Consider the following 20,152-nt stretch of genomic DNA (forward strand, 5'->3'; position numbering starts at 1 on the left):
TTCTGATGTCCCTCTTCATCCTTGTCTTTACCCACGAGGTTTTACGGGGTTTTAACAGCCATGTAGATTTGGTGTGTCTCCACGGTCCTGTAGCCTGCTTTTTAATTTTACCATGCTATCATAAACATCTTCATTCTCCATAATCACCATTTTAAACAGCTATGTGATATTTCTTTGGGTGGATAGATCTATTCCTCTGTTTTGGGGGTCATTTAGATTGTTCCTAGATTTTTACTATTACAGACAATGCGGTAATAATTTTTCTTTAAAAAAGAAATTAGTTCTTGAAGATAAATTCTCAGGAATTTGGGTTCCTGGATTAAAGAGACTGAGAACTTTTTTTCTCTCCTTTTAGATTGGCCTCTGGGAACTATGAGAAAATCCTTTAAAAGCGACTTTTGCTGGGTCTCGTTTTTTGTAACCAGCAAACTGGCGGTGGGGCTGGCCGTGTGCCTACGGCTGTGGGGAGCCACTGTCCCCAGCCCGAAACCGTGGGGGCCAGGCTGTGTCTGGGAAATGGCCACGGGCCAGGTCTTACCTGCCTCCGGTTTTCCTGCTGCTGTGGCTGGGGTTTGGCTTGTCCGTCACCTACCTGTCTCCCTCCCAGACACCTGGGGAAGGTTGTCGCTGCCTGCGAGCAGCGTGCGGCGTCCAGAAGCGTCACCGTCACTCACTTGTTCCACAGCAGAGACCCCAGAGAAGGGGGCTGCTGTCATTTACCCTCCAGCCCCTTGCGGTCGGTTTGGAAGGCTGATATCTGTTTTTCCCCCTTTCCCCAGAATTTGTCGCTGTTGAAGAGTGGCTCCTTGATTCCCAGACCCTTGCGGTTTTAGGAACCCAGTCGGTGAAATCCTCTACCTCGGCCGAGAAACAGTGCCTACTGCCTCATCGAGAGCGAGCTCTCCATTGCTATGGATACCGAATCCACGTATTCTGGATATTCGTACTATTCCAGTCATTCGAAAAAGTCTCACAGACAAGGGTATGTAAGCTGTGGACGGGTTCACTTTTCCTTGTTGGGGAAACTTGCAGGTCACTGGGGCGTTTAGATTCACTTTTCAAACGGGGCTGTGGGCGCCGGTGGCTCAGTCCACAGTGCGTGAGAAGCTGAGCTGGAAGAGCATTTAACATGCGTGGGAAGTAACCACCCCGCCAAGTTGCATTTTATTGCTTCCATTACACTTGATGACCTTAATTTCTCACAATTGATTTTAAATTAAAGTTTCTCCCTGCAGTGGAAATGTTTTTTTCATTTCCAAGTACTTCTCATAGATGACAGTTCTCCCACGGCTTTGCCAAGAATGTAAATGAAAATTTTTAAAAACGTGTCAATTTGTTGCTTTTCAGCCAAAGCTGCTGACTTGGTCCGTTTTGCATTTGCCACGAAGCTTATACAAAGAAGCGGGATTGGCCGGGCGCCTGTTTCTCTCTGGCTCGTCTTCCTTTTGCACGAGCAAGCCTGGGTTCTGAAAACGCTGTCCTGGGTGCTGGGGCCAACCCCTCCGAGCTGAATGCGCTGGTGTGCACTGATGTTCACGGGCCGCTGTGCTGCGGACCTACAGTGTCTGGCGAGGGAGGAGTGAGGGGATGCATGAGTAAGGAGGTGGCATTGTATGCTTTAAGAGTGCAGTTGGGCCCTGGCTGGTTTGGCTCAGCGGTTAGAGCGTCGGCCTGCGGTCCGGAGAGACCCGGGTTCAGTTCCCGCTAAGGGCATGTACTTTGCAGTTTGTCCCCGGCCCCGGTTGGTCGTGCGGGTGGCAGCCACTCGATGTGTCCCTTCATGTCGATGTTTCTGTCTCTCTCTCCCTTCCTCTTTCTCCCTCCCACTCTATCTGTACAAAAAATGGAAAAATATCCTCGGGTGAGGATTAAAAAAAAAGAGTGCAGTTGGTAAATTATGGTGCTGCCACTGCCTCAGACTTGTCTGTGAAATGGGCATAGCAGTACAGGGCTATGAGAGAATTAAATGAGGTTATGCATGTATAGCATTGAACACAGCGCATGATAGGAGGTCGATAACCAATGGCTGCATTAATGCTATGAATGGCCTTGGCATTTCAGCCCCAGAGTCAAAGTCCCTACCTGGCCACTGCCCAAAGGCCCACCTGTGGTCCCAGCCCTGCATGGCCAGCGTAGGGTGACTGTGGTGATGTTTCCCAGGCTGAACAGGCCCTCCCGCAAGCGGCCGAGTACAGACACACACGTAAAGAGGTCTTGGAGGTGTTCTCCCTGCTGCCAGGGGTGTCAGCCCCCGGAAAGGGGTTGGACACAGACCGCGGCTGGCGGGAATGCTCATTTCTATGTTATCTTTCTGAACTCATTCAGACTTTTACTAGTGTGCATTTTGCAATTGAAAATATGAATAGAGCCCTGGCCATTTTTCTCAGTGGTTCGAGCATCGGCCCATGGACCAAAGGGTTGCGGGTTCGATTTCCAGTCAAGGGCATGTACCTGGGTTGCAGGTTCAATACCCAGCCCCAGTAGGGGTCTTGCAGGAGGCAACCACTTGATGTGTCTCTTTCACATCAATGTTTCTCTCTCTCACCCTCCCTCTCTTCCACTCTATTTAAAAAAAAAAAAAACAATGGAAAAATATCCTCGAGTAAGGATTAACAACAACAGCAACAAATACACACACACACACACACACACATATAACTGGAATAAAAGAGAGAAAAGAAAGGTTTTCAAAGACTGTTTAATGACATGAACACACGTTTGTGAAGCCATGTTATAAAAAATAAGATTCATGACTCTGTGTATCACAGCTCTGTATTCTTATGAAAAGATGAAGGGCAACATATTGATCTTGTCTGTCTCTGAGTTATTAGGGATCTGAATCTGTTTCTGGGATTATTAGGATTATGGGTGACTTTTTTTAAACTTGCATAATTTTCTGAGTTGTCATGCATTGCTGTTATAATAATAAATATATGGGGGAAAGAACTAAGTGAGCTTGTGTTGGAGCCCAGGTTAGGCTCCGATGTCACAAACTTCAACCAGTGGGTAAACATATCTAATTATGTTATAAAATACCAGAAACAGCTCTTTCAAAACAGCCAATCTTTGGACCTGTCTGGAAAAAGCAGTTCCTGTCAGTGTGCCAGGCGGCCCGTTCCCACAGCGCATGCTGGGAGTCGGGGGTGGGGGCTCCTGGTGTTTGCAGATGAATGAGGACACCTTGCCGTGTTCTGAGTAGGGACCGTCTCCGGTGTCTTTTATCTACACGCGTGTCCTGACTGTCACGCTTCAGGGCCCCTGCTCTGCTGTTTCCTCGGGCCTCCTGGGGCCCCAGAAATTGATACCGGACTGCAGTGCCCTTGTGGAAACTTTAAGAGACTATAACTTTCAATTAAAGCAGCATGCAGCACCCTCGGTGCCTCTAGGACCCATGTGGAAAGTACTTAGCAAATGATAACACAAGCTGAGACTTTTAATAAATTAATCAAGGAATGTTACTGAACGCCTGCTCAGGAAAGCTCTGGGTGAAGGGATGGCCATTAAAGATTTATGGTGCACTCCTGGCTCTTTAGAAAAAAGCGCCACCCGCGTGTGGCGAACTCTGTCCGAGGGCCCTGTGGGCTCTGTCACTGGGGCAGAGGTTGTGGTCCTTTGTCAGGACAAAGAATATGAAGCAGTAAGAGTATCCCTCCACTGGCGGCTGAGCAGGCCCTTGATCCAGCCGCGAGTCTGTGTCACCCAGGAGTGTCCCTGTGAAGGCCGCTCTGCTCAGGGTTCGTGGGGAATTTGAATGGAAGTGTAGGAAAGGGGAGGGAGGGAACTTGCCCTTTTGGTAATTTTAGTAGAACTCCGACTCGGAGAGGAATACTGAAGTGTGCCAAACTTGATATGCCCAAGGGCTCCGTGGTCATCTTTGGAGGATGGGCTGGGTTCCAACAGATGACAGGTGGCTTTTTTCTAGCAAAGAGGTTAGTGCTCTGGTTCTGTGATGTCTGCCATCTCCAGAGGGCGTCCAGGTAACATGCTGGGAAGACGGTGCAGGCTTCGCAGACCTCGCCTCACCTTGGGGTTGGAGCACAGTCCCTGAGTTCAGTAAGCAGCGGCCAGCCCTGCTAAGGACCGTGTGGAGAGGGCCCACTGGGACCCTTGGCCCGCATCCTGTGTCCTCACAGCTGTCCTAGGACGGTGGGCGGTGGTGCCCCCACCCCCCAGGTGCTAAGACTAAGGCCCTGCGGCACCATGATTTGCCTGAGGTTACAAGGCCAGTAGGTACCCTTGGCACGTTTCAGGCCCATTTGTTGGTCCTTTGGAAGACCGCGGTTTTCCCTGGGCTGTGCAGGAGTAACTGGCAGGGGAAAAAAAAAGAAGAGGAAATGAAGGGTAACTCGTGATTAATATGCTAACATGCATTGTCCGAAAGGCTGCCTGAGCGGTGGGGGTTGTTCCAGGCGCCCAGAGCCAGCGAGAGGAAGCCGCAGCCAGGCCCCAGCAGTCGGCAGTCGGCACACAGAAAGGGCAGGTAGTGGGTGGTGGTGGAGAAGGAAAGGGAGGAGTTCCCGGTGGGGCCAGCTTTCCCCAAATAGAAAGAGCAAACAGCAGATACGGAGCCAAATCATCTTCCCAGGAAATGCCGGCTGCAAGTGGGACCCTTGTGGGACTCGACGGGGATTCTGGCTGGGGCCAGAGGGGGTTTGCGCTGCCGCCAGGGGCCCAGCTCTGGAATCGCCTCAGTAGACACGTTTACACACACACACAGGTCCAGGCACATGCAGGCCCCCTGCGTGCCTCTACCTGCTCTGCACACACGTGCGCAAACACACTTATCTTGACGCATACAGGCAGATGCTGCGTGGAAACAGACTCAGAGATAAAGATACCAGGATTCCTGTGGCTGACACACCTGTCCAGCCAAGGTGCACAGGTGATCTAGCCCACTCAGGCTGAGCTGGAAAACACCCAAGTGTGCATGTGTTTCTATCGGTGTTTGGGTCGCCTCACTCCCTGGTCTCCTGTTTGTCTCCTCTGGTGGTCTTCCCCATCGGAAGCCCTCCCCAGAGGGCACTTGGCAGTTCCTTGGAGTTGCAGCATTGGGAGTCCCTGGGATGCATGTTTGGGGGCCTGTTGAACTGGGGCAGCCGCACTGTGGCTCGCAGCCCTGTAAACTGGAAAGCCCTGACCAGCAGTACTTTCGCTGGACTTTTCTATTTAGTACTGGCTCAGAGACCTTCCCGGAGCAGTCATTCGGGACCAGTGCTTTTTGTGAAAGCCCCGTCTGGTTCTTGCTCCCTCGACGAGGACCAGCGCAGCACACAGCCCACGTTGAGTCGACGGGATGATCTTTACACCCATCCCTCATTTGACTGTAGGAGTTCGCTTCCGGGCGTCCCTCTGTCCTGATGCACGCTGCCCTGAGCTTTTCTCCCGGCCCCATCCACTGAATGCTAGTTTAATAGAGAAGTCACTGGACAGTGCAACTTTGTAGCTGAGTATCACACCTGCGGCTCCGGTGAGCGAGCCTCTGCTGTATACAGGAGGTCACATACGGGCTACTTCTGAGCAGTCAGTCCCGCAGCCCCCCCAGGGGCATTTGGGTGGTAGAGCCTTGGGGACCGTTTCCGGGGTCACCTGGGTGCTGGCGGAAAATTCAGATTCCTGTTGTCTCCCTTCCAAGGGAATTCTCTGAGGGTGGCGCCAGTGAGTCTGCGCCCAAACCCACACCCCGGGTGTTGTCTCTGCACACTCAGGTGTGAGAGGCACTGGTTTAGGGTTTCTGGCTCTGGGGATGAGACACCTTCCCGGTTATCAGATAATGGGCTCTTATCTGGTTCACCTCAGATGTTACCAGAGGAACTGATAGACGGTGGCTTCTCCTTTGGGTGCTGCTGGGCCCTTTACAAGCCAGGCTGGGTGGGTGGGGGTTGGAGTGATGGCGGGTCCTAGAGAGGCTGTTTTCGGCCCTGGGTGGTTCCCCGCCTGCGTTGTCTGGCAGTATTCAGGCTCAGGAACTGGCACTCAGTGAAAGAATTTTGATTTCCAGTGGAATTTGTGCTGTCACAGGACTTGACCCATGGGACTAGTGACTAGATAGATGGGTTAGGGGAGCATGTGACTTGGCTGACGGCAGAGAATGTCAGAGATGAGAGCAGGTGGGGAAAGGGAAGCCAGAGTAAAATCAAAGAGGAGGCTCCGGGGTCTGGCTGGGGGTGGGGCGGGGGCCCTAGGGAGCAGCAGCTCTGGACTTTGCCTGAACAGTTCCCTCTGGCACATGGGAAATCTCCCCCGAGTGAATCCTTTTTGTGATTGTTTTTGGCAGCCCAGCCGTGACTCCTCGCAGTAGCTTCAGAGGCGTGTTTCACAAGTGTAGCGGTTCATCAGGTGTAGAGTGTGTGAGGACGAGCAGTGGGAATATTTATGCTGCAAAACCTGCCGACGGCTTCCCAAGTCAGTGCCGCTCAGTGGGTATCGGCCAAGGTGGTGGAAGCAGACCTGGGTTCAGGTCCTGCTCTGCCACTTACTGTAACCTTGGGAAGTCACTTAGCTTCTTTGAGCCTTAGTTTCCTCACCTGTAAAATGGGGACAGTAATACTGGCCTTATAAGATTCTTGTTGGGGTTGAATGAAAGTAATGCAATAAAGCACTTAGTAAAGTGCTCTAAGAATTGGGATGGGGCGTGGAGTGAGGTGATGGGCATTGACCTCTCAGATCTCTTGGCTTTTTCCCTGGCCGCCTGGTTAAAATAAAGCACCGAGTTGACCAGAATACAAGTGTCTAGACTGGTCTACAATAGATGGTAATGATAAGTTATTTAGAGATTTGAGTTGCTGTCACTGAAAGAGTCAGAAGCCTCCAGCTCTTTGAAGGACTTACCCATGCTTATCCTAAGGAGGTACTGATAAGGTAGGCGTTTGAAGCAGCAAGTCTGCATGTGTTTTCGTTAGCTAAGAAGTAGTTAGTAAGAGATATGCTATGGAAGGGAGGGAAGGAAGGGGTGCGATGGTGTGTTGATAGCTCCATTTTCATCTCTTTCTGCAACGCATACATACTCTGCTTCACAGAGTTGTCGGCATCTGTGCCTTTGACTGAGAGTAATAGCAGTAATAATAATAGCTACTGTGTATCGAGTACTTATTCCTCACCCCTGTACTGAGCTTTACATGTAGAATCTATGTGGCATTGTCATTATCCCCATTTCACAGATGAGGAAGCTGAGGTTTTCAGAGGTTGATAACTTGTGCAAGACCACACGTCTAGTAGGCGCAGAACTGAGATCTGATAGTTTGTCCCCAAAGCTGATGGGTGTAGTGCTTCTGCCCTCCTGGGAGACTTGGGAGTGAGGACAGTGGTTGAAGGAAGGACTGATGTCAAGGCGGCCTGAGGGACAGGAGGTTGAGGGAACTTACTCATGGCTCCTTTGGTTGTGTTGACTGTTGACAGTGGGGGCAGGAGTGCCAGTTCCCATGGGTGGTTGATGCCCAAGGTATGACCTCTGAGCTTTAAAATGCAGCGATTGATTCCTTTTGCAATTTCAAGATTGACCCACAGCAGGGTGCTCCCTCAGTCACCCTGAAAGACCACCCAGGATTAATGTTATACTGCAGCCTGCTTTCCTTTGGAGCACACACACACACACACACGTACATGCACACACCTTGGTGTCATTTGTCCTAGCTTTGTTTGTTTCTGTGGGTGTCTTTGAGTTCAGCTAGAACCTGTGGGAATGACTTTTAGTTTGAATTTGTAGGAATGAGAAGTAAACGCTTCTCTGTGCTGGTTTAGAATTTCCTTTCTTCTTGCCCAGAGGTGTAGGGTGACAGTCTGTCCCAGATTTTTTGGGGCTGACCAGAGCCTGACTATTTTGCAATGTTGTCCCAATAAAAATGTTGTTCTAGAAAATAAGTGTAGTCAAATTATAACCAAATCAAGGCAATCATTTTATAATAACAATATGCCTTAGCTACACAAATTCTAACATTTGCAGTTTTAAGCTTTGAAAAATCATGGTCCCTGTTGATGGAGTTACAGTAGAGTATTGGCAGTGTGTGTGTGTGTGTAATTTTCCTAAATTCAAAATGAAATTTACAGTATATTTTGATGAGAGTTAATTCACATAGGATAAATGTGCTAGCTGATTATCTTTCTTTTTCAGTGAAAGAAATAGAGAGAGACACAAGTCACCCCGGAGTAAAGATGGCCGAGGGTCAGAAAGAGCCGTCACCATCCAGGCTCCCACCGGAGAACCCCTGTTGGCAAATGATTCCACCCGGACGGAGGAAGTTCAGGTAAGGATCAAAGGCAGTCTGTAAGCACACGGTCCCTTGATCAAGACTCCTTTCGGTAAATGTTTTTCTAAGTCTTGTTGCAATAGGTTCTCTTGGGTTTTTATCTTTATTTTTCTAGCATGTTAATTAGTTTATCTATGTCCTGTGGTTTCTTGTTGGTCGAAGGACTGCGTGTCCTGCCATTGGCTAGCTTGCGGAGTCTCCCGACGTGTGATTGGTGGGCCTGCTTTGAATGGTGTGGAAAAGGAGCCGACCATCAGGGCAGAGAAGGGAAGAGTTGTGGGCTGCAGTCTCTGGAGACTCACCGCAGGGGGAGCAGGATGAAAGAGGGAAGGACCCTCCTTCCAGAAACCCCGAGTCACGAGTCACGTGAGGAGAAGAGCAGGGTGGTTAGGACAGCCCCCACCCCCACCCCCCGTGAGCATCACTGCTCACACTTCGGTGCCTCGAAGGGAAACATAGATGAATGAAATAGGCCCGGGACACAAAATAGGCAAAAGGATGTGAGACAGGCTGGGGATGAACGGCAACCTGCAGCACCATGGTGGGGCCGGGCCGGAGGGACGGTCTGTGTCACCGCGGGGAGCACGTCCTTCCCGGGAGCAGCGGCCCCTAGCTCCAGCCCCTGCGCATGCTCCTGGGACTCGCAGTATTTAAGAAAATCTGGAAATTGGGATTTTATGTGAAATCGCTTCGTTTTTTAAGTACAGCGAATCCTTGAACAACGTGGGCCCATTGTTTGCATTATAGTCCTGTAAATGTATTTTCTCATCCTTACGATTTTTTACATAATAGTTTCTCTAGCTGACTTTACTATGAGAAAACAGTATGTTATACATATAACATACAAAATGTGTGTTATTCAACCAGTTAGGTTATTGATAAGGCTTCCTTCTGGTCAACAGTAGGCTATTTGTAGTTACGTTTTTGGGGAGTCAAAGTTATATGCAGATTTCGACTGTGCTGGGGGATGGGGAGGTCAGTGTCCCTAACCTACATGTTGTTCAAGGGTCACCTGTATTGGTAATTTATGAATTCTTAAAAACATTGTGTGGGATCTTCTCTCTGGCAGGCCACCTAATTTAAAACACTCAGAACCGTTTGCATACCTTCCACTGCTCTTGAAATACATGCTGTGCAGCCGTGGCCCCAAATAAACCAGTGTGTGCACACAGCTGTAACGCAGCAGGACTGGGTACAGCTCTGTGTGCCCACGGGGCTGCACAGATGGGCGTTTCTGAGCAGATAAACGGACTGCGGTGAGAATTCCTCAGAGCACACAAGGCGCTCCTGGAACCCGCAGCTGCAGCGTTGGGAGTGTGGGGTTTGTCCGGTGATGAAGAAATGTCCGTAGTCCTTCTCTTTCCCTGCCTGCCGTGGCTCTGGAGGGCCGGAGGGATGGTTGGATGGGTGGGGCCAGTCCTGAGAAGGGACACCCTAAGTGCCGCAGGGGCTCCTTCTAGATGTAGACCTAGGGGTGGCCATGGGAAGGTGGTTCTTCTTTGCAGCTGCTCCACATTTTGTAGCCACATTGGGAAGCGGTTGATGTGATGAGCAAAGCATTGAAATGCAGTTACCACCTTGGTGAGCCTCAGTTTCTTTCTTTTTTGTTAATCCTCACCTGAGGATATTTTTTTCCAGTGATTTTTAGATAGAGTGGAGGGGAGGGAGAGAGAGAGAGAGAGAGAGAGGGAGAGAGAGAAATGTTGATGTGAGAGAGACACGTCGATTGGTTGCCTCCCACATGCCCACATGCATCACTACTGGAGCTAGGGTTCGAACCTGCAACCCAGGTACGTGCCCTTGACTGGGAATCGAACCTGTGACCCTTTGATGCATGGGCCAACACTAACCACTGTACTACACTGGCCAGGGCAAGGCCTGTTTCTTCATTGAAAATCTAGGGACTTGGATTAGAGGATCTTAGATCCTTTCTGTTCTAAGAACCTCAAGCCTTTGGACATCAACATTTTTTAGGCACAGAGGTACACATGTTCTTAAAATGGACAGGATTAGTTAGCGACTTTCTAGCAGGAAAAAAGGTGAGAAGCTAGATCAGAGAAGTGTGGTAGTCAACAAAGTGACCACAAGATACTAACAATGATTGAGCATTATTGTCAGCTGAATATTAGGCACGATGCGAAACACGGACTCCAGTACTGCCTTCACAAAGAGTTTTACAAAGCCGATTACTTTAGGTAGCCTGTGATCTCACCTTATATTAAAGCAAGTTGCCATCTTTGACTTTGTGGCTGTTTCTTCTCCTGCTTGTCATTTTTTTCCTTTGTAAAAGTTGAAGTAAATTTACACACAGAGAAATGAACAGATTAAAGTATACAGTTTGATAAATTTTAAGAGCTGAATAAACCCTTATACCTCATTCTCATATATATGTGTGTGTACACACACACACACACACACACACACACACACACACATATATTACTCTAGAAAGTTCTCTCATTTTCTTCCCAGTCAACCCCTGGCCCCCACCCCCACCTCTCCAAGGCAAGCCTTGTTTCAATTTCTATCACTGTAGATTAGTCTTGCCTGTTTTAGAATTTAATGTAATTGGACTCATATTCTTTTGATTTGGACTTTTTTTCACTCAGCATAGTGATTGGGAGATTTAGCTATGCTGTGGTGTGTTTCCGCAGTTCACTCTGGTATTTTTGCTGAGTAGTGTTCTGTTGTATAATGTACCACAATTTGTTATGCATTCTCCTGATCGACAGACATTTGGGTTGCACCATTTTTTGGCTATGATGAATAAAACTGTTAAGAGCGTTCTCACACAAGTCTTTCGTGGACATATGTTTTCATTTATTTTGATAAAGACCTGGAAGCGGAATTGCTGGGCCATACAGTTAGCATGCATTTAAACGGACCTGCCAGGCGACGTTTCCAGAGGTTGTACGTCTCGTACTCCCACCAGCAGTGCTGGAGAACCTGGCTGCTTCTCTTGTCTCAGTCACTTCCCTTGTGGCATGTGGCACCTGTGGCTTTCCAGGCCGAGGGACTGTTTCTTCACAGGTCAAGACCTTTGCCACCACCGCCGCTCCTTCTCCTAGCCTTTACATTTCGTAAATCATATTTTTCATCCTTACTAGATTTGAGGTTATTGTTTGGTTATGAGATCTCTATCTTACTGGTTCAGCCATTACACTAGATTTTTCTAAGTTGGTGTCTTACACGTTAACTTCACCCACTTGACCCCTCCATCTGACTTTTCTCCAAGTTAAACATATCTACAAGTCTCTGAGGCCCACCCTCTCTGGACTCCACAGGGCTTTTCGTTGCTGCCTCGCTCTGCCGTAGTTTTGGAGCAGAGTCCGAGTTCCCAGGGAAATAACCAAATTGTTTAAAATCCTAACAACTGGGTCTCGTTCATTGAAGAGACTAATTGCTCTAACTAGAAATTGTCTCAAAGTTATAAAAGAGAAAGCAAGAGAGTAAAAGACAAACGTGTTATAATAGTCCTGGTATTTCCATGCCCTTGATGTTTAATTTGCCCTGAGAACGTGTATTGTGGGAGGAGTTTTTAGCTGCCCTGGCCGTAGACACTTGAATCGGCTTAGTGTGTTCAGTGAGAAACATCAAGGAATGCTCGACACTGGTGTTTATTACATGGGGCTTCAAAGCAGGTAGCTCCTAGCTGTGGTGAGCTTTGACTTTCCAAGGTAAGTTCTCTCACTGTGCCATTTGCTGCTCGGGCTGCTGGGGGGCACTCCCAGAAGCTGGACTCGAAGCCTTTATGACCCAGGCCTGAGCTGAGAAGGAAGCGGAGGGTGTCCTCTTACCCCGCAGGTGAGCTCTCCTGTGTCAGTCTAACAACAGGATGGTTTCGTGCAGGATGCATAGCTCAGGCCCCTCCAAGCCTCTCAAGGGATTCCAACCCTGGGAATGATAATCAAGATCACTAATGAATCCACCCAGATATACAAACAAAAAGCTCAGATTAGATTCTCTCTGCTTATAAAGGTAAATAGATAATACATTTTGAAAAATGTCAGTGAAAATTAGTAAAGTTTAGAACTTCCTGTATTTAACGAGTTAAGCTTCCATTTCCAAGGAAGCCCATGTGGGTGGGTCTGTTCAACAGGGTGGGGCCTCTGGTCCACCGTGGCTCCAAGGCTTGCTTTGTGGCTTTTACAAATGGCCTGATGCGTGTGGCCCTTCATCCTTATTGTTTACTCCCCATCAGGATGACAACTGGGGAGAGACCACCACGGCCATCACAGGCACCTCGGAGCACAGCATATCACAGGAGGACATTGCCAGGATCAGCAAGGACATGGAGGACAGTGTGGGACTGGACTGTAAGCGCTACCTGGGCCTCACCGTCGCTGCGGTGCTTGGACTTCTAGTTTTCCTCACCCCCGTCGCCTTCATCCTGTTACCCCCCATCCTGTGGCGGGACGAGCTGGAGCCCTGCGGCACCATCTGCGAGGGACTCTTCATCTCCGTGGCCTTCAAACTCGTCATTCTGCTCATCGGGACCTGGGCACTCTTCTTCCGAAAGCAGAGAGCTGACATGCCACGGGTGTTTGTGTTCCGTGCCCTTTTGTTGGTCCTCATCTTTCTCTTTGTGGTTTCCTATTGGCTTTTTTACGGGGTCCGAATTCTGGACTCTCGGGACCGGAACTACCAGGGCATTGTGCAATACGCAGTCTCGCTTGTGGATGCGCTCCTCTTCATCCACTACCTGGCCATCGTCCTGCTGGAGCTCAGGCAGCTGCAGCCCACGTTCACGCTGCAGGTGGTCCGCTCCACCGACGGCGAGTCCCGCTTCTACAGCTTGGGACACCTCAGGTAATGGGGGGCGTTCATGAGGTCTTCAGCAAGTGAGGGGTGATGACAGGTGCCAAGTGCCAGGACCAGGGTCTGACCCTGACTCAGGTTTTGAGAAGAGCTGTGTGTGTGCTTGCATGAATGTGTGTGCGTACTTGTGTGGTGCGTGTACGTGTGTGTGTGCATGTGCGTGTATGTGTGTGGTGGAGAGTTCATGTACATTGACCGTCCTGACTTCCTGATGGGGGGTGTGCAGTTGCTGATTCCTATCCAGGTCGGAGTTTAGTTGGGCCCACTCTCAGTGTTGTTGGCACCTCCCAGAAAAGAAGGCGAAAGGGAGAAAGGATGTATAGTGATGGCTGCTGACCTTGCCCCTGAACTTGGCCTATGAATAATGAACTAAGAGCAATCAGCAACTTCATTTGCTCAAAATGGTACATCTGGTTTACCCTGTCGTCCCATTGGAATTACTAATTGTTCCTGTTTTGTCCACTCTCAGAGGTACCCTGGGTTGGGCAGTAGATTACATAGTCACCCTAGTGACCCTGCAGTAAAGAATTGGTGCAGGCGAGACCTCAAACTTGTGAGGGTTGGGTGTTTTGAAGATGTATACATGAGAACAAGTTAGAAATGCATTGCGATGCCATGCTTTAAGTCTGTGCATAAAACCTAACTATTTTGTGCTTAACTAAAAAAGCAGTAATAATCATTCATTTAATTTTATTTTTATTCATCCCAAGGTAAGCACTTGATGCAAATTGCCGTGTTTATTCTTCACGAAACTCTTTAATTTAGGCGTTATTAATCTCTCTGTTACAGATGAGTAAATGGGCGTTTGGGGAATTTAAGTAATTTGTACAGCAACATGGCTGGCTTTGTTAGGATTCGCCCAGATGTCCTGACGCAGGGCCTGAGTTAATGTCCTCATGATGGCATCTCCCACTTTGTGTTTACTGGTCTGCTTTCTGTCTGTTTTCTTCCACGAACCATGGCTCCCTCAGGACAGGGGCTGGTCTCATTGCAGGCGTGGTGCCAGGCCTTGAGCGTGGACACTGCTGGCAGTCCCACGGTTACCCCTGAATGAATCACCTGGGGTGTCTGACTGCCCTCAAACTGGGCTCTCCAGCCTCATCAGCCGATATGTGTCACCTGCTTGGCACCTAGTCGTCACGTAGTTGTTGTTATTATTATTATTTTATCCTCACCTGAGGACACTTTTGCATTCATCTTCAGACAGAACAAGAGGGAGAGAGGGAGGGAAAGAGAGAGAGAAACATCGACATCAGAGAGACATATTGAGTGGTTACCACCTACCCGACCCCAACCGGGGCCGGGGTCAAACTGCAACCAAGGTACGTGCCCTTAGTGGGAACCGAACCCAGGTCTCTGGACCACGGGCCGACACTATAACCACTGAGCCAATCTGGCCAGGGCAGTCGTCACGTAATTAATTGCAGCCATCACTGCTGTGGTGTCGAGCTGCCAAAGGGCACCTTGGTGGGTATCAGAACAACGGGCTTTGTCCTGTTTCTGGCTGGGGCCCAGGGACATGGCCCAGCCCCATGTGCAGTCAGGTCACACTGCTAAACTCTTCCACTCCTCAGGCTCAGCTTGCAGCATCTTGGGCTGGGTGGTCGGTGTTCAAGGCTGCGGCGACCCTGGCCCATCCTCGGAGGGCATCGGTGTCTGATCCACATGCTCGGTACAGTAATGTTCGGCGTCCAAGTCCTCAGACGCCTGTGGGGCTCCGAAGGCAAGGAGGTCACTGCGGCTTGTTCCTCTCGGCTCGCTTTCCCCGTGCTTCCCGTCAGGAGTGAGTGGAGACTCGTCTTAGACGTGTGCTGTGCAGAGCCCAGGCTGGGGCCCTGAGACTCGGGCAGCTGCCTTGCGAGTGTTCCTGAACTCCCGGGGCTCACGTCCCCGAGAAGGGTCGCTGCGCTGTGGACGGTGCTGACGGGCCGCGGCCTGGGGGTGCGGCACAGGATGAGGGCTTCCCGGCAGTGGCGGCAGTAAAGCCCCGTGGGAGGGCGTCTGCCTGCGGACAGGACAGGCTTTGAGGGAGGGCGACGGGGCAGAGGGAGTCCTGCTCTCATCCCAGTAGAGGTGAGTGGTATTTGGGGTTTTGTGAACATAAGCAGCTAAAACACTGGTGGTGAGGCCGCTGTGGTTTTGTGTTTGGGCCTCGGCCCTACCTAGTGAATCCACCTGCGGAGGTGAGAAAGGGAAGGAAGGCTTCTCACCGTAGGGAGTTGGGGTGGTGGGGCTGACCTCCCCTCCAGGGCTCCCATCGCTCCTCCTTCTCAGACTGGATGAGGGGGGCAAGCAGGGCAGCCCAGGGCAGTGTGCCTGTGGAATGCTCAGGAAATTGGCAGTAGTCCTGGTACCTCGCCCGGAGCTGTGCCAGCCAGGGCTGACCTGGGTGGAAGAGGCTGCGCTGGTGGCACTGCCGACCCGCAGGCTGGCTGCAGAGCCCCTGTGGTTGTCCTCAGCAACCTGTGGGCCTGGCTGCTGACCCTGGAGCCGTCAACCCGGGGGACCCAGGAGCTCCTGTTTCCAGCAGCCTGGGGGGCGAGCATGTCCAGGTGGTGCCAGTGTCTTCCTTTCAGCTCCCGTCCAGGGCCCTTTGTCCCCGCCCCGCACTGCCATAAGCCCCCTTGTCCCTCACGTGGAGACCCTGGTTGTGTATGGGGCAGAGGAAGGCTGCAGAAGGAGAGACCCTCTGTCACAGATAATCCCCCCGGCAGCGCCTGCAGCCCAGGACGGCCGTCGTCAGGCGCTGGCGCAGGCCTGGCATCTCCCTGCTGGCACTGCATGGGCTCAGTCACCCGCCGATCCCTGGGCTAAATCTGGTCCAACCCAGCGGTGGCTGGAAAGTCACTGAGCCAGAAATATAACTTCTGAGGCCTTTTGTGAGGTGTAGAAACAGACAGAGGGGAGGGGAATCAGAACAGACAAAGAGTGAGTCCTGGGTCGGAATAGCTGGTCCTCCCAGACCCAACAGGGGTCACAGGCCCTGCCACGCACCCTTTATGCCAAGTCTTCCCGCAGCCGCGGCCTGTTGGGCGGAGGTGCAAGGCGATGGGCAGTTCTTTTTTTGTTTTGTTTTCAAAGATGATTTTATTGAGTGGACTGGGCTATTTTTGAAGGTTGTCCAAAGAGCGCCGATTCTTTAGTTCTTAAAGAAAATCTGCTTCTTGTTAGCTCTCATAAAAGGTCCTCGCAGGGCGCTGCTTGTCGGCAGGAATGGAGTCGTGGCTTATTTGAAGACGTTCAGAAATGTAAAAGGTTATTGTTGTATAAAGAGACTTCCTAACCTTTGCCCAGAGCCTTAGAGGTGACAGAGCTTTTGGGGATGTTCCATCTCATTTATTCCTCCTGCCATCAGGTGTGGGGCAGGTGATGCAGTGGTGTCACGCTTTACAGTGGAGGGTCCCCAAGCCAAAGGTGAAGGGACCTGTGCAGACTGCACAGAATGCCGCCTTCCTGTGGGTCACACCTGCCCCGTGCTCTCCACGGCCCTGGGGTCTCAGCGTCTGAGTGGTAATTCTGCACACACATCACTTGTCACTTCTTTTGGCTCTGTTCTCACAATGAGTTGCTAACTTTTCCAGAATTTTTCCCCAAAGAATAGTGAGTTTTGATCTGACTATATTTGGGGAGAAATCCAGAAGAAAAGAGAAGAGAGACTAAAAATGACATTTAATTCTCCTGATTAATAACTTATCAGTTTTAAATCTTTGAAGGTAGATACTGTGACTATTGGAACGTAGAGGTTAATGTAACTGCCTGACTCCACGAGGTGGACCAGCGAAGACCTTAGCAGTTACCTAGTCCCTGCCACGTGCGGGGCACCTGCTCAGCCCTTACCACGTAACTCATTTAATCCCGACGGCCCTGTGAAGGCAGCACTGTTGTCCTCACTCTCGGATGAGGAAACTGAGGCACCAAAGAGTCAAGTAGGCTGTCTGTGGACACACAATCTGTGATTGTCAGAGCCAGGATTTGAGCCCAGGCTGTTTGGTTCCAGATTAATCTTAACTGTTTCACCCTAGTGAGCAGTTCTCAACCTGTGGGTGGCGACCCCTTTGGGGGTCAAACGACCCTTTCACAGGGGTCGCCTAAGACATAACAGTAGCAAAATTACAGTTAAGAAGTAGCAATGAAAATAATTTTCTGGTTCGGGGTCAGCACAACATGAGGAACTGGGTTAAAGGTCGCGGCATCAGGGCGGTTGAGAACCACTGCTCTGGTGCCTCTGAATAGGAGTGTTCATGTTCACGCACCGCTTCAAGAGTGCATGGGGCCCTAGCCGGGGAGCGCAATTGGTTGGAGCGTCATCCTGATACGCCAAGGTTGCAGGTCCGATCACTAGTCAGGGCACCTGCAAGAATCAGCCAGTGAATGCATAGATAAGTGGAACAACAAATCGATGGTTCTCTCCTTTCTCTCTCTTTCTCTCCAATCAATTAAAATAACAAAGAGTGCATGGAGGAACTCAAGCATTTCTGAGTGCTTACCATGTGCCAGGCTGGATGCTATTTTTATACATTATCGGCTTGTCGGAGATGCCTGCCCTGCGTCCTGCAGCCCATTGGTTCTTTTATTCAGTCCGTGACCAACGAGCTGGGCCTTACAACCACAGCGGTAGGTCTGAGCCCGTGTCTGCTCAAAGCTTTCGCTTTCTGTATGTCACTTGTCCCAGAGAAGACCTCTTGTATCTATTGCCGTATAAAGCCACCCCAAAACTTAGTAGTGTAGAGCAACATTTTATGATTTTATTATGATTTCTCACAGTTTGTTGGCTGGGCTTGTCTGGGAGGTTCTTTTGCTGGTCTGACCAGTGGTCCCTGCAGGCTTGGGGGAGGCAGCTGGGCGGGGCTTCTCTACTTTCCCATATATTCTGCAGTTCCCACCCTCTCCAGAGAGCCGCCTTTGGGGGAATCGTTTCTCATGAGAGTAGCTGGACTTCTCGGGGTGCCCAAGAACACAAAAGCACGTGCTTCCAGGCTTCTTAAGGCTTAGCCCTGGAAGTGGCCCCGTACTACTTGCTCTGAATTCTCTTACCAAAGCAAGTCTGAGCCGCAGCCCAGATTTAAGGAGAGGACGGTGCGAGGCAGGGAATCCTGGGAGGGTCCTGGGTCCACAGTGTGGCAGATTCCCACAGGCTCTCATTCTCAGAGTCTGTCTGCTTGTTCATACTTTGCATATAGTGCTAACAGATTTACTCATTGACTTCTCTACTTCAAAAAGTCCCGAAGTAGCATCTTTCAAGAGGGGGAAGAGCTCAATAAGGAGGTACAAGAATATCAATGAACAGTGATGGCTGATCGTGGTCAGCAAGGAGACACTGAAACCACAGAAGCAGACAGAACTCTTGCCCTGGCTTCTGGGAAATCTGTCTGTTCAATTCACAGTGATCCATTCTGTCAGATACCATTTTGCTGACACTCTATTGTATTGAATTTCTGCCAGCAGGCTTTAACTGGGTTTCTAAGCATGCTTCATTCATTGAGACGAAGAGTATTTTATAAATTGGCATTGACTATGGACCCTTTTATCAAAGGTCTGGTTATAGATCATAGACCACCTGCGCTTTAGAAGAAATGATTCTTGGTTTGCTTTTCAAACAGTGGGAGTTTATGATCATGCAAGGTTGTGTTGAAAAGGAACTGTTATGAACTGAATGTGTTCCCTTCTCTCAAAGTTCACAGGTGGAAATCCATGGGAGGAACCCATTGTTGGATCATGGGAACAGGTTCTCCTTGTTATAAGGTGGCAAAGCACGTGGCTAAACTGTGTTCCTGCCCTAGTGTTCTGTGGCAGGTAGAACTTCTGAGAGATGAAATTGGGTATTGGGCTAAGGAGATTTCCAAGCAAAACATTGAAGACGCAGCTTGGGTTCTTCTTATTCCTTCTAGTAAAATACGAGAGCAGAGAGGTGAATTGAAGAAGGAAGTGCTAAGCAGAAAGGAATCTAAACTTGAAGATTTGGAGGAGTCTTCAGCCTTTCCAGATTTCAAAAATTAATTTTTTTAATTAAAGATTTTTTAAAATGACAGTTTACATTCAGTGTTATTTTGTATTAGTTTCAGATGTCCAGCATAGTGGTTAGACAATCATATACTTTACAAAGTGGTCCCCCTGATACTTCCAGTACCCACCTGGCACCGTACATAATTATTGACTATATTCCCTGTGCTGTACTTTACATCCTGTGACTGTTTTGTAACTACCGACCTGTACTTCTCAGTTCCTTCACCTTTTTCACCCAGGCTCCCAACCCCCTCACCCCTCTGGCAACCATCAGTCTGTTCTCTGTATCTATGAGTGTGTTTCTGTTTTGTTTGTTCGTTTATACTGTTCTTTAGATTCCACATATAAGTGAAATAATATGGTATTTGTCTCAGCCTATCCAGACCCGGAGGAGCACCAGGGGTGTGGCTGACCAACCATTTGATAAGGAGATCGGTGTAGGTGTGACCCCGGGATTGAATCAGCCTTTCAGCAGAATCCAGGAATAAAGGAAACCGAGAAAGTGGGTGGAATGAAGGAAGTCTAACATGCATTATCCTTCAAGAAAAGGGAAAATGAAACTTCCACCCTCGTGGGCCCGAGGGCAGAGCATTGAACCAAAGACGGTTATCCTCCAGAGTTAATGTCCATATAATAATGAGTTAATATCTAATCATTGCTAGGTTTTGAACTTGCTGGGGACTCATCGCCCCTTTCTTTTTCCCACTTTCTCCCTTTGGAATGGGATGTCCATCCTCTGCCGGCTCTGTCTTGGTATTTTGGAAGCACATAACTTGCCTGGTTTCCCACATTCACAGGCGGAGAGGAATTTGCCTGAGTCTCACCCATACACGGTTTACACACTTACACACTTGGACTTCAGACTCAGAGTCGATGCTGGAATGAGTTAACCGTTGAGGCTGTTGGGGTGGACTCAATGGATTTTGCATGTGAGAAGGACATGGGTTTTGGAGGGCCAGGGTGGGAAAGTTATGGACTGAATTGTCACATAAATTGATAGGTTGAAGCTCTAAGCCCTAGTATTTGAAGATGGGGCCTTGAAGGAAGCAGTTGCAGTTGAATGAAGTGGTAGATCTGATCAAGTCCTT

The 20,152-nt window shown here is 49.6% G+C and overlaps 1 protein-coding gene across 1 annotated transcript in view; it reads left to right on the forward strand.

Annotated features, from left to right (window-relative positions):
* The first annotated feature begins 779 nt into the window (after positions 1-779).
* The window catches only part of VANGL1 (VANGL planar cell polarity protein 1), a 38,072-nt gene continuing 18,699 nt past the window's right edge, over positions 780-20,152 (forward strand). The window contains exons 1-3 of the mRNA XM_036272832.1: positions 780-982; positions 8,108-8,240; positions 12,445-13,052. Coding sequence (XP_036128725.1) covers positions 912-982; positions 8,108-8,240; positions 12,445-13,052 — 812 coding nt within the window. The 5' untranslated portion in view covers positions 780-911. The remainder of the gene's footprint in view (positions 983-8,107; positions 8,241-12,444; positions 13,053-20,152) is intronic.

The sequence above is a fragment of the Molossus molossus genome, unplaced genomic scaffold (assembly GCF_014108415.1).
Source record: "Molossus molossus isolate mMolMol1 unplaced genomic scaffold, mMolMol1.p scaffold_m16_p_20, whole genome shotgun sequence".
Classification (NCBI taxonomy): Eukaryota; Metazoa; Chordata; class Mammalia; order Chiroptera; family Molossidae; genus Molossus; species Molossus molossus.